Genomic DNA, 20,072 nt, shown 5'->3' with positions numbered 1-20,072 from the left:
ATTTAAATCTCACCATTCGTTTGTTTTGGTCTCACTATGTAGCTCTGGCTGGCCTGGAACTGACTGTGTAGACCAGGTTGGCCTTAAACTCCCAGAGCTCTGCTTGCCTCTCAAATGCAAGGATTGAAGATTTGCGCCACCACATCCAATCCCAGATGATTTCTAACCATGTCCTGTCCCTCCACAGGAATTCAGGCACTGAAGTTTGCTGAATACTTGTCATTGGCTGTATATCTTTTCTAATTTATTCAGATGTATTTTAATCATTTATCGTTACTGCTCCAGTCGGTAGTGTGAACCTGGGAGGGTGGAGCCTAAAAATGAGATAGACTAAATAAAGTCTTGTGTAGTAGCCATCTTTATTCAGGGCACCAGAAATGTTCTATTCTGAGAGTTAGGCAAAGTTGTATAAGCAAAGTTCATGAGTTCCAGCTGTATACTGTCTTGAGGACAAGGTCACATGAGTTTAGGCAAGGTCACACGAGTTTAGGCAAAGTCACACAAGTTTAGGCAAAGTCACATGGGTTTCAGCTGGTCCAGTCCTGAGGGCAAGGTCATATTAGTTCAAGCCATCTACAGTCATGAGGATAACCTGTGCTTGGAAACACCATCTGAATAATATTGGTAACTGATGGGTAATCTGAAGTAAACCCACTCCATTTACCCCTTGGAAGGGCACAAAAGCCCCATTCCCTGTTATGGAGGAGCAGACGTTACAGGATTCTTGTCTTGTTTGCTTGGTGTTTTCTCACAAGCTCTCAGAAATCTCCTCACACAGCTTCTTCATTCACTGACTATGGCAAGACATCAATTAACAAACTAGGAACTCCACAGACCTGACACCATCTCTCCCTTCAAAAAATGTACAATTTCTTCTAGAAAAAAAACCAACCTATATTCTGGTGTACAAACAGACTAAGTAACATTTTTTTAAAAAATCAGGCTGTATTTAAATGCATCGTGTTAAAGATCTTGCAGAGTGAAGCCAGAAAATGAGATAGCTTACAGGGTGGGTGAGTTAGGAGCTAGCTATAAAAGAAGTGGCAAGGGTTGGAGACAGCTGTCCTGAATCTTGAAGGATAGAAATTAGGTATCTGTAGGAGATGTAAGGAAAAGGGAAGGGTGCCATTCCAGTTTGAGCCCAGGAATCTTTCTACCTGTTTTTAAGTTGTCTTCATAACAGCAGCTCCAAGACAGCAGGTCACGTTATCATTACCCATTAATAGTAATCATCAGACCACTGACTTCAAGAAACCTAAAGAGATCTAATAAAGAGAAGGGCAAACTCAAAACTAAAACTCAATGCAGGAGATTTTCTCTTCTTCGATGTTTGGTGGCCATCATCATGTGTGGTGTGTGGAATTTGGGTGTGAGGGGAAGGTTAATGTGAACAGCTACAGTGGTGGTCGCTCACAGATGGTGGGCCTACAGAGGAAGTAGGACTTTTCCAGCTTGAATAGAGCACTGTTCTTTGGAGGTGGAAAGCAAAGGTTTTTGTCAATGTTATCATAGGGTAAGTACTACTTTGCAAGGAAATCTGAGTTGTCAAGTACACATGTATCACATTTTCACTGTGTTTGGCGTTAGCTTTGGCACTGAAAGAGGAAACGAGAGTTGGGGAAGAGTAAAAGCAGGTATCTTTATATCCTACAGTAACTCTTTTGCTCAATTGTCTTATTTGTTCTTTCACAGAAAAGATGATAAAATACCGATCTGTATAAGCACAAGTTATGGAATAGATTTATAGGATGAGTGAGTGAGAGGAAATTAGGAGGAGCTGTTGGTCGTGTTGAAATCCTCTCAGTTACACTGAGCAAACACTGCATCTCTAACGTGGGAGATGCCCGTGTGCAAAATCTTCACAGGAGGTGTTGAAGTTGTCTTCCAATGGTTTTTGGTGGCGGTTGTTAGTACCTTATGACTTTCCTCTCACAAAGGATCAATCAGTAAGGATCATCCATCCTGAAAGAGAAGCAACAGGTGATAAAATTAAACAAATACAGATGAACATTCTCTAGGCAAAGACATCACAAACTTTGAAGTGCTAGCAACGGAGCTGAAGAGAGGAAGCAAAGGCTTCCAGTTGGAGACACGGAAGAGACTGCAGCAACATTTTATGCAGTCATGTATAACCATTCCCGAGTTAACGCTTTAAAGATTAATTTTGGTTTTCATCGTGTGTGTGTGTGTGTGTGTGTGTGTGTGTGTGTGTGTACATGAGCATGCACAGGACTGAAGTTGCCTACGTAGGCTTCAAGAAGGCATCAAATTTCCTGGAGCCAGAGTTACAGGCAGTTGTGAGGCACTCAATGCTTGAGTTCTCCTCAGGAGCAGTACACACCCTCATCTGCTGAGCCAGCTCTCCAGCCCCTCTCTCCAAATACGTATTTTAAATGTAAACGCTGATTCAGCCTGAAGTCCTGATTCTCTAGGAAGTACGATGTCCCTGGTGCTGGTCCACATCTGGTCATAGTTCTGCAATACTGCAAACTACCGTGCGGAACATTTGGAGGTTACTGCATGGGGATTTTACATTGGCGAGGTGGGGAAGAAGGAGATAAAGGGTGAAACCAGAGAAAATAAAAACTCAGGAGAAGAGCGGTATTAGTTATAAATGCCAGGTCCTGGTGCAATATGATTTAGAGAAATGAGGATGAATTTAGATTCGTGAAGTAGGTGCTGGTGTGTTCTGTGTCACACCCATGCCATTCCTGGAAAGGGTGGAGGACAACCATATTTCTGTGCCTTTACACCTTTCAAAAGGAGAACCAGATTAGGAGGCTCTGGTCTCATTCTGAACTGTCAGGGTAAACCACCGGGGCAGCTGCAAACTTACTTGCCAGCGTAGAAATAAAAACGTTTCTGAGGGCAGAATCTTGCACATACCCTCCTCTGAGGTTGGCACCGTATCCTGTGTATCGTGGGTGTAGCTTCTACCCAGGTAGAATTTAGAAACCAGAAACCAAGCGAGGTGACAAACAGAACCAGTTTGCAGAAGAGTCAAAATAACCAGCAAGAATCAAAACCACAAATGCCCAAGGAGTCATTCATTCATCAGCCAAAAACTAATAGGATCAAGAACAAAGACCTGTGAGAATCAACTTAAGTTAGAAAAAAAAAAGTCATTTATCGTTTAGTGAGGTAGTGTTCATCCCCCCCCACCCCACCCCCCTGGCTCGTTCTAGAGACACACCCTATTTCTTCTACCACACCCTTCCTCAGCGCCATCACACCACAGGTTAGTGTGAAAATAAATCATTTTACTGGAAGAGGAGGGGCTCTGGTAGTAAAACCCCTAACATGGAAATAAACCTAGGAGTCTGGTATCTAGAAGCATGAGAGTTAAAGGGATGCTGTCTCTGGAGGCAAGCGTTACAGATCTCAGCTTTCCCCCTTACCCAGCCACTTCCCTTGAGCCATTGTTGTTTCTCCTTCTGTTTCTTTGCTGTTATTAGGGAGAGCAACGATCCCTCCCTATACAGGCTTGCAGACAACATTTAACCATTGAAGACTCAAAGCACTCAGAACAGTATGCGACGTGGGATGTGTATTTGATAAAAGTTTGGGTTTTTTTTTTTTTCTTTTGTCTATTACCGTCGCTGTCACTGTCACAAGGCCTGTGGGTAAGTTCATTTACCCAACTACGAAGACAGTTTTAATGTGATGCCCTCCGTCTTTCAAGCCTAAAATTTTAGGATTTGGGATCACCTTAGTTAATCAGTGAGATTAACTCCAGGTAGCCAATCAGCTTCTCTGTTCTAGAACACCTGGTGGTGAAGTGCTCAAGACATGCTGGTATGAGGAAGACCACCTTCCTTTCGACCTCCATTGCACAGAGTCTCAGTAAACCGGGGCTCTAGGAAAGTACTCCTGGCCCGAATGTGCTTTGAGATGCATCTTCTCATGCCACTGAGTTATTTTCCTGTTCTGAATTTTTTTCTCCCACATTCTGCCTTTCTCACAATGATTTTTCTTTTCATCGGCACGAAATCCACCAGCCATTACTGTTTCTGCCACTCATCGTTCTGCACTTCTAGATTATTTCTGTCTTCATCCCACAATTGGATAAGAGCTTCCCTGAGGTCAGAGTCAAGAATTTAATGCTCTGAGTGTCTCAGTTAAGCTTAGCATTGTTCTAAGACAAAAATGTTCACTAAACAGTGATTGAGTAGTTGTCAATTACTCAAAAAAAGTCAACAAACTGTTAAATTTAATAGGCAATTTTATGCTAATTATTCTTGACTAGCATCTCTGGCTGGCCACCCCATCCTTGAAATGAAATGAACCGCTTCCGTGCGGTAGCAATCAAAGCAGGTTTTTCTGTGGCCAGATCACTGCTCTGGGTAGAATATGCAAAAGGAACTTTCACTCAGCAGGAGGGAGCACAAAAGAAATCTTTACATCCTGTGGGTTTCCTTCTACAGAGATAGACCCTTTTATTACTTGGACCCCATCTACACAATTACAGTAATAAAAACAGTAAAAAGGCTCTGCTGACCCCGTGTTCCCAACCCCAACACTGTCCCCCTCTTCGTGGCAAATCCTCAAGAGAGCAGAACATGTTCTGCCTCCAGCTGATTGTCCTAAATGATTCCTTCCCCCTGCCCCAGCTGACCCATGTCTTTATCTAAACAGCCTTCCCACTGATGTCCTTAATGGACCCCATGGAAATCTGAGGGTTGTTCTGTATGCATTTGAGATGATTCCCACTCTTGTCACCCTCAGCTCTTCTTCATCCTCCTCCGTCTCTCTGGCTACCTCTCTTCATCCGTCTCCATCTGTCCTTCTGGCCACCTCTCTTCCTCCTCCCTTTCTTCATTTCTGCCAGATTGGCCAGGCACTTCCATACGTCTGCATCTTGTCTCTACGTTATTACTCTACTGGAAGAATTGCAGTGTTGAGATCAACTGGGGCAAATACTTCTTTAGAGAAGTGGCGATTAGGTCCCATGCTCCACTGCCCTTCCTCATATCTGAAAGTCAACACTTACTAGAGTAGAAGTCATTCACTTCACCCTCCTGTGTTAAGACTGATGGCCTGCACCGGGACGGCTTACTTTCACAGTTAAGTTAGTTGTTGGAAACGCTTGCTGAATTGAATGTTTCTCCATTGTTAGATGTTGGTCCCGTAAGCTAAGAAGAAACATAACAGCATGCTTCCAACCCTCAAGGAAAATTCAGAGACTACCAGGAAACATTCCCATCATATGAAATCTCCTTTCTTAGTAGGCATAGTTGTATATCCATCTGTTTCTGTCCTCTAGCATCAAAATCACAAAGATTTTAATGGAGGCCAGCACTCAATTACCTTATTTGGAAATGCCATTTGTATGAGACCCCTAGGTAAATAACTACTACTGGGTTGGTGTTCTATCTATAACAGGAAGCACCCTAAGCAAAATAGAAATAAGACAAACAGATGTGGAAATTCTTCATTGAAAAACTTACCTTTCCTGCGATTTCTTGCCTAAACAAAGAAAAGAGAATTTTAAAAAAAATGTATCATCAAAAAGTAAACAATTTCAATTTTTTAAAGTAAATATGCCCACCTCCATAACTGTCTTTGGGAGTACATTGTGCATTTGATAAGTGGGTACCCATCCGTGACTAAGTAATCTGGGGTAGCAGTAAACGTTCATGCCTGTAGCACAACAGGCATGATGCGCCTGCTTCATGGGACTCCCCTCCACCTGCTGTGCTGCTCATGAGGCCGGAGCCTTGGCTGAATTCCCTACTGGTCAGGCCCAGTGTCCCAAGCACATCTTATCCTCTCACCAGCCCCTCCCTGACTTCAACATCTCTCAGCTTCTCTCTTGTGAGTCCTGAGAGGTTTGCTTTGGTTTTATTAGTAGGAATTAGTGGAATCATGCAGCCTACTTTGAGCAGCATATTTTCATCCATTTTATGGAATCATATATACAATTCATATGTCATAAATACTTCTGTTTCCCCCTTTGACATGCTGCATGAAGCTAGATGTGAAAGTCACTTCCACCAAGTGCACAGGACTCGGTAACCCACCTTTCTATGTCCTAAGATGGACCTTGGCTCCAACTTAGTTGTGCTTACTTAGTGGGGACTTTCCTCCTTACTCTAAGTAATGCTAGTTGACTATACAAAGTACGTTTTGTGAACTGAATCACATTCTTTTTTAATAGAAAAGAATGTAAATATTGCTTAGTTAGTGGTGTGAAGAAATGAGGCCTGTAGGAAACAAAAGAAAAACAAACAGAAAGAAAGCCTTCTGAGAAAGGAGAATCCTTTGAGGGGTGGCTTGCGTGTGTTTCAGTGACTGTAAGCTGCTAGTCTAGAATTGTCCCACACAGATGTTAAATTCACTGTTGGGTTAAAGAAAAGGGATTTAAAATGTTTAGGCCAGTGCCTGACATGTAATAGACAGTACTCAATTGTGCTTTTGATATTTTAAAGTTCTAAAAAGTTAGTCTTTCAAAATTTAGCTTGTAGATAATATGGACCAAATATATGGATCAGGTAAAATCAAGTTTGAGTCCATTTGTTCATCTTCATCAATAAATGCATGTGTATATATACACATACAGACACACACACACACATATATATATATCACCTTTTCTAAGATTTCTTGATTAACACACACACACTATATATACATATATATATAATATTATATATAATATATTATATATATGTTATCCTTTTAGGGACAATGACAATAGATAAACAAAAATTGGATCCTACTGAGGAAGTTTCTTGTCCTACTAAGGGAGTTTCTTGTCCTACTGAGAAAGTGTCTTTTTGAAGACTAGAGAACTAAAAGAATGCATTCAGGTTCATGTCCTGGACTAACCCTGTGTGTTGGGTCAGCTGAAATTTCTTCCAGCTGAGACGAACATTGTTGTATAACCCAGGAGGCAAGAGCTTTTCTAGGGGTGCTAGTCCAGAGGGAGGAGCCACTTCTGCCTTAAGCTAATGAGAGATTTTAGAACTTGGCCTAGAAATGTCATTGCCTTAGAGAATGAGAAAAGCTAGGAGTGCCAAGGGTTCCTACCTGAGCCCACAGCCAGGGTACTTGTTTGTGGACCCAAGAGAAGAGTTCAAAGGAAGCCCGAAGCCACGACCATTAGGATACAGGCAGCCCTTGCACAGGCAGGTCATAGCATCCATCTAAGAGAAGAAAGTGTCACCACCCCATTGGTGGTGAATTGTCACGTGTCTCCTTTCTAGTCTGATGAACCCAATAAAACTATAATATGTATGTAATACTGTATACATATAGAACTATTATTTTCACTATGATTCTGCTCAATGTGCCCATTTAATATCTATAGGTTTATCTTGGGAACCTAGTCCAGTGTCTCTATAGGACAAAAAAGGATATTATTCATGTTGTAAAGAGCCAAAATTATGGCTAAAATGTTTGGAGGATAAAGCCATTTGCTTGCAAGCCTGAGAGATGAGTGGATGTTTTACAATTGAAGACTATTGAACACAGCCTAGTTACCCCAAGTTTTCCCTCCAGAGTTAATGATCTCTGGCATAACTGTCACTAGCCCCAGTACCCGTTATCTGTTTCCTGTTTGCCCCACTCTGATTCCCACAGCAGGGGCATGCCATTTTCTCATTATCAGTTTGAGATCTTGTACAGAAATGACTGACTCCAAAGTGAAGACTTTAAAAACAACCTGCTTTTTTTTTTTTCAGTCTGCTCATAGCATAGCCTAAGCCAGCCAGCACCCACCAAATATGGGTGACTTTGATTAAGTTCCTTTGTGGCCACAACTGCCTACAAAACGGATGAAATCTGGAGATCGTTATACTCCTCACTGATAGTACTTATAATCCTTAAAGTTACTGAGCCACCTTACTCAGGGATCATGTGTAATGACTGCCTTGCCCCACTCAAGGCAGCAAGACAGTTGGAATGAGGTTTTGGAGTCTCGATGAAAGGACTAATCAGTGGTGAAGGGAAATGTCATTCTTGGTTTTGTTCTGGTGCTGTAGGCAATACTTAGTATAGTCCTGTGTGGTGGCAGTATCCAAGGTCCGTGGAATTTCTATCAACAGAAGAGATGTTTGAACTGTTCAGTGCTAATATGTTATAGTCAGTGGTGTTTTTGCACACAGATAGTGCATCCTCTGTTGTCTTATGGATTGGTAGAAAATGAATCACTTATCTCTTATTTTTAAATTTGAACAGAAGATCAAATCATAGGGGTAGATGGTTTTCCTTCAATTGCCAGTGTATGGGGGTTGGGTGACAGAACGCACACTAGTGAATCTGATGGAAGGGAAATCTAAGTGGCCATCAGTTTATACCACAGGAAGTAGCACAGAGAGTTAGAAAGGTTATTTTTAGTACCTGACCTTAATATAGGAGATCTTTAAAGCTGCCGGGGAATATGAATTTTACAGTTTTGAATAGAGCTGCTAGATTAGTGTGGACCAATGTGGCAGTGCACGCCCCAAAACTGCAGCAGACAGTGGGCCTGTGGCCGATACGTTGATCTGGCCTGAAGGCAAAGGCATATTCAGAAAGGAGGAAGGGGGCAAAAAGAGAATGTTCTATTCTCATGTAGTGTTTATTACTTCCTGCGTGACAGAGAGCATGATTTTGAGAAAGCTCTACTTTCCCTCCCTCTTTTCCCCCCAAGTTTCTGATATGTATGTGTCTGTATATGTGTATGTGTGTGTCTATGTCTATGTCTCCCTTTATATATAAATGTATATATGTGTGTGTATATATAAATGTATATATATATGGGATGTATATATCCTCCACTGTAACCTAGTACAATATATTTGTGTATTTATGTATACTATACATGCTTATGTATATACTTATAAACACATATATGTATAAACATGTATATGTGTATACACAGAATATACTAGAATACAGTGGTGACCTAAGTGAATAGATTTCAGAGAGAATCCACAAGGATTTCTCCCAAGGGCAATGTAACTTCCACATATCAATGCCCAGAAAGTTATGTGACTCTTAAAGAAATCAGATGTTTGAAAATCTTCAATGATCGTAGATTCTCTTCCTAATGCTATTGTCGTGTTCAGATCAAAGTTGTGCAGGCTCCTGGAAGACAGTGGCAAGGCAGACCCCTTCACACAGAAATAGGACCAAAGAGTCATTACAGTGTCTCGTCTATCCAAGTTCCTCATAGCAAGACATCATGAAAAGATTTGCCTGGGGTTAAATATTGGCTGGCTCTTTTAAATGAAGGTGTATATAAAGCCCAGTCTCTCTAGGGACTTATGCCTACAGAGCACAGAAGCCACTTGGCACCTGCTTCAGTTAAATCTCTTGCACCTTGTTTCCTGTGGGGTTTCTTTCTCTCTCTCTTTTTTTTCCACTTGAACATTGTTTTACTTTGATGTTATTGAACACACCTACCTTTTTTTAGCCGCCTTGCCAGCCAAATGATAAATGCCAGCCCTGAGAATGCAGTGACCATGACAGCTACTGGAATGAAGAGGGGGTTATAGTCGCCTTCCTTGATCTTTGAGAAACTTCTCTTTGTCTCTGAAAGAAAAGTCAGTAAGGAATATGGCATGAGCCACAGAATTATTTTCTTAGTCCAGCTCATGATAGTTGGCATTTTGGTCTTCTGATATCACCCAGTAATAACACATACAACGGATGAGAGGAGTAGCATGGGCAGGCCCATGATATGTATACAACTGGACCAGCTTCTAGCCTTCCACAGTTCTCAGATCTGTGACTCATGGAACTCCTGGGGATGTGTCTCAAAACTCAGCTAAGTTTTTGTTGGTGGTCTGGTTTAAAGGTTGACTTCTGAGCACAGAAAATATCTTACTACATAACTGAAAGGAAAATGAAGTCAGCGATCTGATCTGGGTAACCTGTTGATCAAAGTAAGCTGCTACTACTGCTTACATTGAAGGAGGTTTGCAAAAATCTTACCGTTTATATGCCTAGGGTCTGCAATGATCTAAAGTGATACAGTTGAACCACTGCCCTTCACTTCCAACCAAATCAACTAAAAGGACATTTCTACATATCCCTTTGGAAATACAAACCAGGTTGGCTTACAGCCTTTTATTGTAAAATACTAATTTGGGGGGAAAAACTATATTCTGATACCTCCAGGTGAAGGACTCTACTTTTACATATCGGTGACTGTTGGTTTGTTAAAGATGAGGAAATGAAAACTAAGTCAGTTGGAAAGGAAATGTATTTGATGAGCCTGGCCTACAGCCTGGCCAAATTCTGGTCAATGTTCTCTCTACCACATTCTGCTCCCTGCCCCCACTCTACTCCAAACACCCAGAGATCTTGGACAGCTTCTTAAGGGCCTATCACTTCTATATGCTGTGCAGATGGTATACATTGGGCAGACATTGGTCGCAGCTAGTTCATACGCTAATGTGATGAACAATTATTTTAGCATGTTTCTTCATGTACTCCTATGCAGGGTATAAACACAAAGATGAGAAAGATGTGGTCCTTCTCATACATAGACAGATTTGGGAGACATCAGCTTGGGATACTAGAGAACTGTCTATTTGTTGGGGGAGTTGGGTAGTCATTGGTGAGCTTAGGGGAGGCATTTTTAAAGGACTAACAGAAAAATAAACTTGTGGTAGAATGAAGATATGGGTCATACATAAATATGGCTGTCGTTTTAAGCTTTAAAGTAATAGGAGTTGAGGTTGAAAAAGAAAATAATTATCATGAAAGGAGAGCCTAAGAAGAGCCAAGGATTTTATAGTACACAACTGCATATATGTTTCTTTTTTTAGGCCACATATATTGAGGGAAATGGGACTTAAATGTTTGTTATCTCTTTCCTGCCTTCTGCTAGTTGATCAGCTCCACCTTAAGCCTTCAGTATTTCTGAGCAAAAGTACTTACTTTGACATATTGGACTAGGACTAGACCAGGAGCCAGATGATCTGCAGACAGTTTTTCTCTCCCCAATTAAGTCAGTTTCTTCTGAGCAGGTGAAGGTACAAGCAGAAGTAAAACTGAAGTTGGCGAGGGGGTGACTGCATTCCATAGTGCCCAGATCCGGTGCTGCTAGAGGCATGCACTGAATCACTTCAGTGAGGACATAACACAAAATAGCAGTCAGGACCAAAGGCAATTTTCACTTTCTTATTACCATCAATTAATCATGCATAATGGTGGATTCCATTATGACAGTTTTAGGGATGGTATATGTATTGTACTCTGGTCATATTTGCACCACCCCCTTTAGCCTCTCCTGTCTCCCTCCCGGTCTCATTGCCAATCCTGAAGCTTTTTGTTTCATTGTGGTTTTAACTTTTGTGGGGGTGAGTACCTACACATATGTGTGTGCTACGCAGGATTATCTAGAATGGGAGTGGCATGTGGTGATGAGTCATGTGATGTGAACCAACCCAGGTCCTTGAGAGGAGCGAGTGCTCTTAACCATTGAGCCTTCTCTCCAGCCCCCAATCACATATTTTTGACCACAGCCTCCAGACTTAATCATTGAAACCATTCATACAAATCTAGAAAACCTCTAACTTGTAGGAATTACTTTTGACAATGCTTTCAGACTTGTGATATTGAGTAATAACTGGTCAGAAATGTAGACAACAAGGCATTGACTGCCCATGGTGGCATAGGGTAGCCATTCCAAGAGGCTGCCCCAGCATGGTAACATGCAACACTGCTGGAAATGTCATACCATACAGCCTTAGACTCAAGAGGCAGACTCTGGCATGGGACATTCTCAGTGATTAAAAAGATTTCAGTCTTCTCATGTGTTGCAACATCTCTTTAAGCAGTTTTGACAGACACCCCGCGCGCACACACACACACACACACACACACTACCTGAAGTAGGCTTAACACTGATACAATTCATCACTTACACCAATTCAGTTCTATGACTTCAACAATGGATTTCGATTTTCTTTAGAGAATTAAACTAGGGAACTAGAAATATAGATGTAAGAAGCCTATAGAGAACTTCATAATTATGAACCTCACCAGTTGTTTTTTCTTCATCTATGTGTGGCAAACCCTGTGAGTCAAGAAAGGATGAAAACCTACTCTCTTTCAAACGAAAACAACCAAGAGCAAACTTTGTTTTCTGCAACAGTTATTCTCCTGAGAGCTCACACTGGAGAAAAACAAAGAAAATATGACTTTAAGAACCTACTAAATGAAACAACCAAGACAGACCTAAAAGTCCCCAGAAGGAAACTGGTTGGTGCTAAGTTGGGTGCCACATAAAATGGATGTCACTGAAGGAGGGGAACCAAAATTCAACTGGGTGGGGTTCATCAAGGCTTTATGTGATGACATGAGAAAAAAATAGAGTATAATTTCAATGTATTGCTTGCTATAAATCAGATTATAAGATGCCAGATGGCTTTAAAGACTTGGTTTGGTTTGGTTTGAAGTTTTGCATTTCATTTTAGTAAGGGGAAAAAAAAACTCCTGGAAAGCATCAAACTATAACCCAAGTTGTAAAAGTCAACCCAAAAGAAGAAACAGATTTCTAGGAAAGACTTCTCTATATTTTCTCAGACTATAAGCACAAGCTTGTCACGACAAAGATCCACTCTAAAGTCACTCACCTTGACAGATTGGCTCTAGATATGTCCAGTTTCCAGATGCTCCACACTCTGTTTTTGCATTCCCAAGTAGCTCGCTTCCCTCAGAACAGTTGAAAGCACACTGTGACTGGAAGCTGAAGTCTCCCAAGGGGTGAATACAGTTCATGGTACCCAGCTCAGGGGCCTTCAAAGGCTCACATTGGATCACTGTCATGGAGCGAGAAGCAGAGTTGAGAAGAGTTACGAGGATCCAATGGATTTGAGTGTTGTTTCTGCTACCTGATTAATTGTTTGTCTCTATTGGAGCCCAAAGAAATATTCTGGGAAGAAATGGTCTCTGAACTATGCCTCGAAGATAATCAGGTGTGTTGTCTATATGCAGAATCAGAGAGAAGGTCATAAGCAAAGCCAACAGAACACAAACTGTAGAACGCAGAAAACTGCCAAAATGTTGATATTGCTATAAAGATAGGACAGGCTGTGTTTAGAGAGAAAGGAGCAAAGGAAAAAATACTCACTCTTTTCATTCCCTTAATGACCATTTACTATGTGTTGAGCATCATTTGGAACTTAATGAGCTCAAACTTGACCAAGACAAATGGTGGGAACAAACTAAAGAGTGAATGGTCATCTGTGTCTTGTGTGTTCTGATGATTTTTAATTGGTCAGCTTGCCTGTTGCATTAGTGACTTCTTTGGAGGGAGCTCATTTAAACTCCTGGAGCTCATCTAGGGACCACAACAGTAACAGGGGAAAGGCAATGAGAGGAAAGGTAGGAGAGAAACTGGAGAAGTAACAAGTTATAAAATGTAATTACCAAGGGAACTAGCTGGGAAGAAGGGGCTTGGCTTGGCAGATGTGGGATGGGGAGAGGCGGTGGATATAATCACTGTGTACTGTATGCAAGCGTGACATTGCCATTTTTTTAATTAATAAAAATTACTTAATTGAATTGTACATGTATGGGTGTTTTGCCTTCATGTATATGTGGGTATTATGTGTGTGCCTGGAGCCCCAGGAGGCTAGAAGATGGTGTTATATCATCTATGGAGTTATAGATGTCTGTTAGCCACCATGTGGTTACTGGGAATGGAACTCAGGTCTGCTGTAAGAGCAACCAGTCTTCCTAAGCTAACCAATCTCTTCAGCCCCATAAAAGAAATACAATTTTAGAAATTGAACTAGCAATGTGTTATCTTGCAGAAGTGTTAGAGTAGGTGACAGGGTGACACCAGAGTCATTTTATGTGTTATTTCCATGGGGTGTAGTTACAGCCACAAAAAAAAAAAAAAAAAAAAAAAAAAAGGAAAAAAACTGGCTGGGAACACTTGAGCTGTAGACATCCAAGACAACATCCTTAGCATATTCAGAGGTTATGGCTGAAACCACATCTGTTAATCCAAAGATTACATAGATATATAAATTCATAAAACTCAGAAAATTTGAGGAAAGAAACAAACCAAGTCAGAACAAGAGAAAAGACATATGCTGAGACTAAGAGTTTATGGGCTTGGATAAGTACAAATGAAAGAACCCAAGAGAAGCCACTATAGTCAACAAAACAATCAGAAGCCAGCTGGTGGTGGCATAAGCCTTCAACCCCAGAGGCTATGCCTTCAACCCCAGAGGCAGGTGAATCTCTGAGTTTGATGCCAGCCTGGTCTGTAGAGGAAGTTCTAGGACAGCCAGTGCCACACAGAGAAACCCTACCTTGAAAACAAAAGACCAAAAACCAAACCAAAACAAACAAAAAAGACAGAAAAGGATATGCTGGGAAGTAAGAAAGAAAACATGATGTTTAAAGAGGAGCAAAGTAAAGGGCAGACCAATGATGTGGTGGAGGTAACGTTCTGGGGAAGAGACACAGTTTCAGAAATAAGTGAATTACTCAGATCTAGTCCAGTTGGTTAATACTGAAATTAAGTTTAGTTTCAGTCAGTCCTTTATTCCTTAAAGACATTACTTTTCTTCTTACTATAATTTTCCACTGTGTGTAGCAGACACATCAAACTCAGCCAGGCTCAACCTGAAGACTTGATGCACCTTTCCCTAGCACTTGGCTGAGCCCAAGCCTCTCTCTTCACACATGCGTATTCTCTGCTTTTCAGTTCTCCTACGGGATCTCTGAGTGACTTCCTAGGGTTCTGATAACCCAACCATCTCTTTCTTGGCTATCCTAGCAGTGGTCCGTTGTGCTGTTTCTAGGATAATTGCCCTCAGTTCTGGCAATAAGATACCGAGTGGCCACTCATTGCAAAAAAGGACACATATTTTATTAGGGGATCTTGCCACAAGCTCATTTTCCTTCAAACTTAATCCTGAACATATATAATTTCTATTTACCATCTATTGCATAAGTACAAAATTTATAATGATTTGCTTCTGTATTCTCCAGAAATACCCAACCAAAATAAGTGTGTAGGGTTTGTTATTAAATAACTCTGGCATCTTCTGTGTATCAGATGTGAGTTTTTCTTTTACTGTTCCTTCTCACATCTGTCTACAGAAGAGCAGGAGTACCTTCCAGATACCTCACTCTCCTAGTGAGAAATGGAATTGTTTCTGTCTGACCTCATGGTTCTTAATCCTGCAAGCTCAGTAGACTATGACATCCTTGACAGTAGGGCTCTACAACACCTGATTTTTTACTGTAACCTGCTCAGCTTTAACAAATCTCAACCGATTGTTTCTTGTGGCACTTCAAACCGCTTGTAAAGTAAATTGAAATTGCATGCTGTCTTGGGAAATCTTTACCGGAAGATACCATTGTGAAAGCTTAGCTTTCTGTTCTGAACTTCCCATTTCTTAGAATTGCTAATATTGATTTGTCCCAACTGGCACTATTTTGTCCCAACCAGCTGCTGTACTAAGCTATTATGGGTCTCATGACTACTGGCAAGAAGAAACAAACAAACAAACAAACAAACAAACAAACAAACAAAGGAGGCTTACCATACTGACACTGGGGCCCATAATACCCTGGGTCACAGATGCAGGTGTTATTGTTGATAGTTTCCACACATTCTCCATGGCGGTTGCAAGATTCTGGTTGGCAGGAGGCTTTAAGGAGATCATACACAAAGACATTTTAATGTGATTGCACCCATAGTCCCTTCTTCACACAAGAAAAGCTTTCGTTTGACACTATTACAATGAAGAGGAATGATCTGCTTAAGTATTCATAACATGTTTGCCTAACACATGCTACAATTTTTATTTATCAGATACACTAGCCATTTGGCTAGAGACATTTGCCTGCTTTTAGAATTAGTCCATTCACAGCAATTGTCTATATGATTAGGAGGAGGTGTTAGAGAAAAGGCTTTGAAAAACCATCCAGTTCTCAGCAACCTCGTTCTGTCTGTCACGGAGGTGCGGGCTGTCCAGCCCTATTCCCTACATAACACACTCACAACCTGGGTAGAACTTTGTTTAGTTGTTCTGTACTCACAGACTGCCCAGACGTGCTATGCTCAAGACTCAGTTAGGCTTAGTTTAGAATGAACAGGGTAATGAGTCTTGTCACTCTAACTCTGGTGGTCGCACTGCCCACCTGTGTAGCAGAGAGCTGCCTTTCGTTTGTGGCAGGCATCGTCATTCCACTTCCCAGAGTCTCGTTCCCTCTTGATATAGATCTCCACGCAGTCTTCCTTAGACTTCTTGTTGTTGGGCTCCCCAGTACCCCAGTTCTCTGCTTCTTTGGTGAGGGTTTTGTTGGTTCCCACCCATGTCCACGTTTTCCCGATTTTCCTGATTCCTATCCAGTAGTAGGTAGGGTTTTTGGGTAATGTCTTTTCCAAATACTCAATTTCTCTCTTATTTTGTATAGCAACTAAATCTGTGTAATTGTGCTTGCAGAACTTTCTAGCATTTTCCCAGTTCATGGATCTTTCAGAATAATGGTAAGTCCAACAGTGAGTTCCATGGTGTGGCAGGAGATCTGAAAAACAACAGCAGAAATATGATGTCTCATGGAGTGTCCTAGGATCAGGCACAGGCGTGGGCTGCCCATCACTTGGATCAGGCACAGGCGAGGGCTGCCTATCACTTAGAGATGAGGGGCCAAGAGCCCAGGAGAGCAGGCAAGCATCTCAGGGTCACAGCATTGGGTGTTGGCAGCCTTGGGTCAGAATCTAGACTTTCTCTCTCTCTTCATAAAAATATAGTCTTTGGTTTTTCACTCAAAGACTATTACATATCAATATATCTTAGTAGATTTATTTTAATGAAAGACCTCCCTCAAAATTCTTTGAAGTATAATGTATAAAACTTACTTTAGAAATGTGTGTCACTAAGAATTAATTAAAGTATAACATAATACAGCTTAAAATCCACACTATCCTTTTTAATCCTAGGATAACTTCCTAAAGGCCAGTATTGATTACTGTTGTCATGGTACACATAGAAAATTTCTCATTTAGGTAAAATAAAATAGGGCCAGGAAGAGCACTGAGATAATTTAAATACTTTATTGTAACATAAAGGTATTTTATAGTAGAAGAAGCCGCTCTGAGAAAGCCTCAAATACATAGACCACGTGTTATACACAAAATTGATTTCATCATGTTCTACATACACAGATACTTAAGTAATGGTGTCCAATAAACACCTGGGGGGATTCAGGCATGAGGAGTTTGAAGCAGCCAAATAAAACACATGGTTGTATACAATGACCTTGATGACACTGGCTGTTCTCAGAATGGTATGATCTATGTGAGCTACGATTTTACAGGAAGGTAAAAGATTTTATAGCCATCAGCTCACTGAGGTTTTACTTCATAAGGTGAACACTATAAAGACATATCAAAAATACCTTCTAAATATTTATGCTTAAGCCCATAGTCCTAAGCTGCTCTCGACCTGGGTCACAGTAATTTCTTTTTGAAATAGCAGTCAATGGAGAGATGCATAGCTGTTCAATCTGAGAATAAGAGACTCGGCCCTAAATATATTAACCCCTCAACCGCCAAGGCTCATTGCAGAAGAGACACAAAGAACGGGGAGGAGTGCTGTGGAACGCTATCTTCTGGGCATGACATGGTTAATGCAGTTTTGAACTCACAGCAGCTGTGATTGTCTGCAGCTGCATAAAACCTACACCGGGATTAACTGTAGATGGAGTAGAGGCTCTCCAGGCCCCACCCCTTACTGAAGAACGATTGACAGTTAATAGTTCCTGGGGGAGGAAGGACCATTCTTCTTGAAGGTGTGGCCACAGGTAGGTTTCCCACGCACCAGTGGATGGGCCACACCCATGCACATACGAGCAGCGCTAACTGGATTTAGTAGGTTATCAAAAACAAAAGGAAGAAAGACAGACAGGAAGTTGGGAGGGGTGTTGGGAGAGATATGGGGTAGTCGAAGGGGGAAATGACATATAGTTATGATTGTATTTTACTGTACATGTCTAAAACTCTCAAAAGCAAAGAGAAAATTAGGAAACAAAGTCAGGGTGTGTTCACTTGTTCTGAGCTGAAGATCTAGGTGAGAGAAGAGGAAAATATGTTTGCTCAGACAATGGTTTAAAAATGTTCATATTTATTGATGAAGAGTCTCTTAAGTCTTAAGCATAAAACATGTAACATCATAAGAAAGACACGAAAGCCCCTAAGACAAAAACAAAGCCCAAGCCCTCAGGCAGCCCATGCTGTAGACTGTGGAAGTTAATTTTGGGCACAGCAGACACTTAATGGACAGTGAAATGTAATATAAGTGTTACCTGCCGTGTTAGGGGTTTGTCAATTAACTGCATTCCTTCCCAATGGAGGACTATTGTACAGATATTGAGTAGAGAATTTGGCCAGTAGAGAATGGAATGCTAAGCTGGTTATTAGGGGGGACTCAGAGAAGTGCTGAGGGTCAGAGGAAGGATGAGAGTCCTTATAAGAATTAAGAGCCATCCACCCGATTGTGTTCCCTGAAACTATATACTTTCAGTGAATATTTGAAGTCACTCCCTATAGAGGCTTAGCAAACAACCAATGACATACCACAACACAGCAGTGTCCAGATCCACAGCTTCAGGAAGCTCCAGGAGCCCCGCTGAGCACTCTGACATCTCCATGGAAACACCTGTAAATGAAGTGCAAGATATTTAAACTCTGAACTACAAACTTATGTCACCCACCATGAGACAGTGCCCTACAGTTTCTTCAGATCACAAACAAAGCCCATCAGCCCCACTATCTGCCTCATCCAAGGTAAACTATTTGGGGGCCATGGCTGAAAATGACGGCATCGAATTCATTACACACTGGTGTTTGACTTAATTCCCCTTCCAGGTTTCAGCCCCACGTTGTTGATCATTATAGATGTGATGTCCTTCTGTTTCTTGGTATTCTTTGTACCTACTTTCCGGTTGCGCTTTAAATCAAAACCAAATCTTACTTTGTGTGCATGTTTTTAATGCTCTTGGGGTCTAATGAACTAGTAATGCTCACATTTGCTTTTCTCACTGGGTCATGATGGAGCCATGCCTCAAATACATGAATGAATGATATAGCCAGACACCAGGAAAGGCAAGCATTGTTTTTTTTTTCAAGTAAGAAGCAATGCATTTTGAGTAACTCAAGCAACAAAGCCATAGGTTTTCTGGACATCTTGAAAAAATATATATATATATATATCCTCCTCTGGGAGCCACTTTGTTATTACAAAGCTCTAATCTCAACTGTGTCCCTTCCAGCATTCCATCAAAGCAAACACCAAGGGGAGAAATCAGTGAGAAACAACCTAGAGCCATTTTCTTGAGACAGCAGGCATTGGTTTTGTTTGTTTCTATATTTCTTAAAAGCAGAAATGATAGTTTCTTGCCCCTTGCCACCTGCCTCTTCAACCCCAAGGAAAAATGTGAACATCTAGAGTTCTCTTATAGGCTGGGATGCTCACCATGGCTTGCTGGGTCTCTTCTGTAAGTCCTTCTGCGGGCCTCAGTCTTCTGCACCTGGGGCGCTGTGCTCTTGCACAAGGAGGGTGTGCTGCACTCAGGAAGAATGTGCCAAGTGTCACCAACAGGGCTTGCTTTCTTTCATTTCTCCAACCCAGCCACACATCCTCCTCCCCCATTTCTTCCCCTTTCTAGTCTCTCTTTCTCTCCACCCCTTTCCTAAACTGGTCTCAATCACAGTAGCTGGCCAGAAGCTATGCCCCCTGCCCGGGGTATCCACAGTTTGGAGGGAGGAAAGGAAAGGGAGAAATATTGTAATTATATTATAATCCCCAAAATAAAAAATAAAAAAAGAAAAGAAGCAATGGCAACTGGATTCTTCCCCCACATCCTCCCAGTCATTTCTGGTTACCCATGCCTCCTTCTCTTTCCTCCCCTTCATACCTCTCCCCTCCCCTCCCTTCCTTCTCTTCTCCCTCCTCTCCCCTCACTACCTACTTCCCTTTGTGTTTCTTGTTTTGTTTTTATAAACACCTGACCGTGGGATAGGAGGCCCTGACTGTACCATAGATAAGAACTTATTTCACAGCCAGTTACCATGCTGTTAAACTTAAGCAACTCTCTGGAAGACTTGACCC

General features: G+C 41.5%; 1 protein-coding gene across 3 annotated transcripts; it reads right to left on the bottom strand.

Moving 5' to 3' along the window:
• Positions 1-340: 340 nt before the first annotated feature.
• Sell (selectin L) lies at positions 341-20,006 on the bottom strand. 3 transcript variants are annotated; one of them, NM_019177.4, is made up of 9 exons: positions 19,437-19,544; positions 18,539-18,620; positions 16,102-16,488; positions 15,501-15,608; positions 12,570-12,755; positions 10,870-11,055; positions 9,388-9,516; positions 5,448-5,466; positions 1,590-1,962 (listed from the first exon to the last, which is right to left on the bottom strand). In NM_019177.4, exons 1-9 carry the CDS (start codon positions 19,437-19,439, stop codon positions 1,944-1,946), a joined length of 1,119 nt encoding a protein of 372 aa, NP_062050.3. In that variant the 5' UTR covers positions 19,440-19,544; the 3' UTR covers positions 1,590-1,943. The 3 variants fall into 3 exon arrangements, with proteins under 3 accessions (XP_087436618.1, NP_062050.3, XP_087436617.1); XM_087580491.1 differs by lacking the exon at positions 1,590-1,962 and adding an exon at positions 3,451-5,132 and having other exon boundaries at positions 19,437-20,006; XM_087580492.1 differs by lacking the exon at positions 5,448-5,466 and having other exon boundaries at positions 341-1,962; positions 9,364-9,516; positions 19,437-20,006.
• Positions 20,007-20,072: the final 66 nt, after the last annotated feature.

This window comes from Rattus norvegicus, chromosome 13 (assembly GCF_021556685.1).
Source record: "Rattus norvegicus strain SHRSP/BbbUtx chromosome 13, alternate assembly SHRSP_T2T, whole genome shotgun sequence".
Taxonomy (NCBI): Eukaryota; Metazoa; Chordata; class Mammalia; order Rodentia; family Muridae; genus Rattus; species Rattus norvegicus.
The sequence above is the reverse complement of the archived record's forward strand: the minus strand, read 5'-3'. Positions and strand labels throughout refer to the sequence as shown.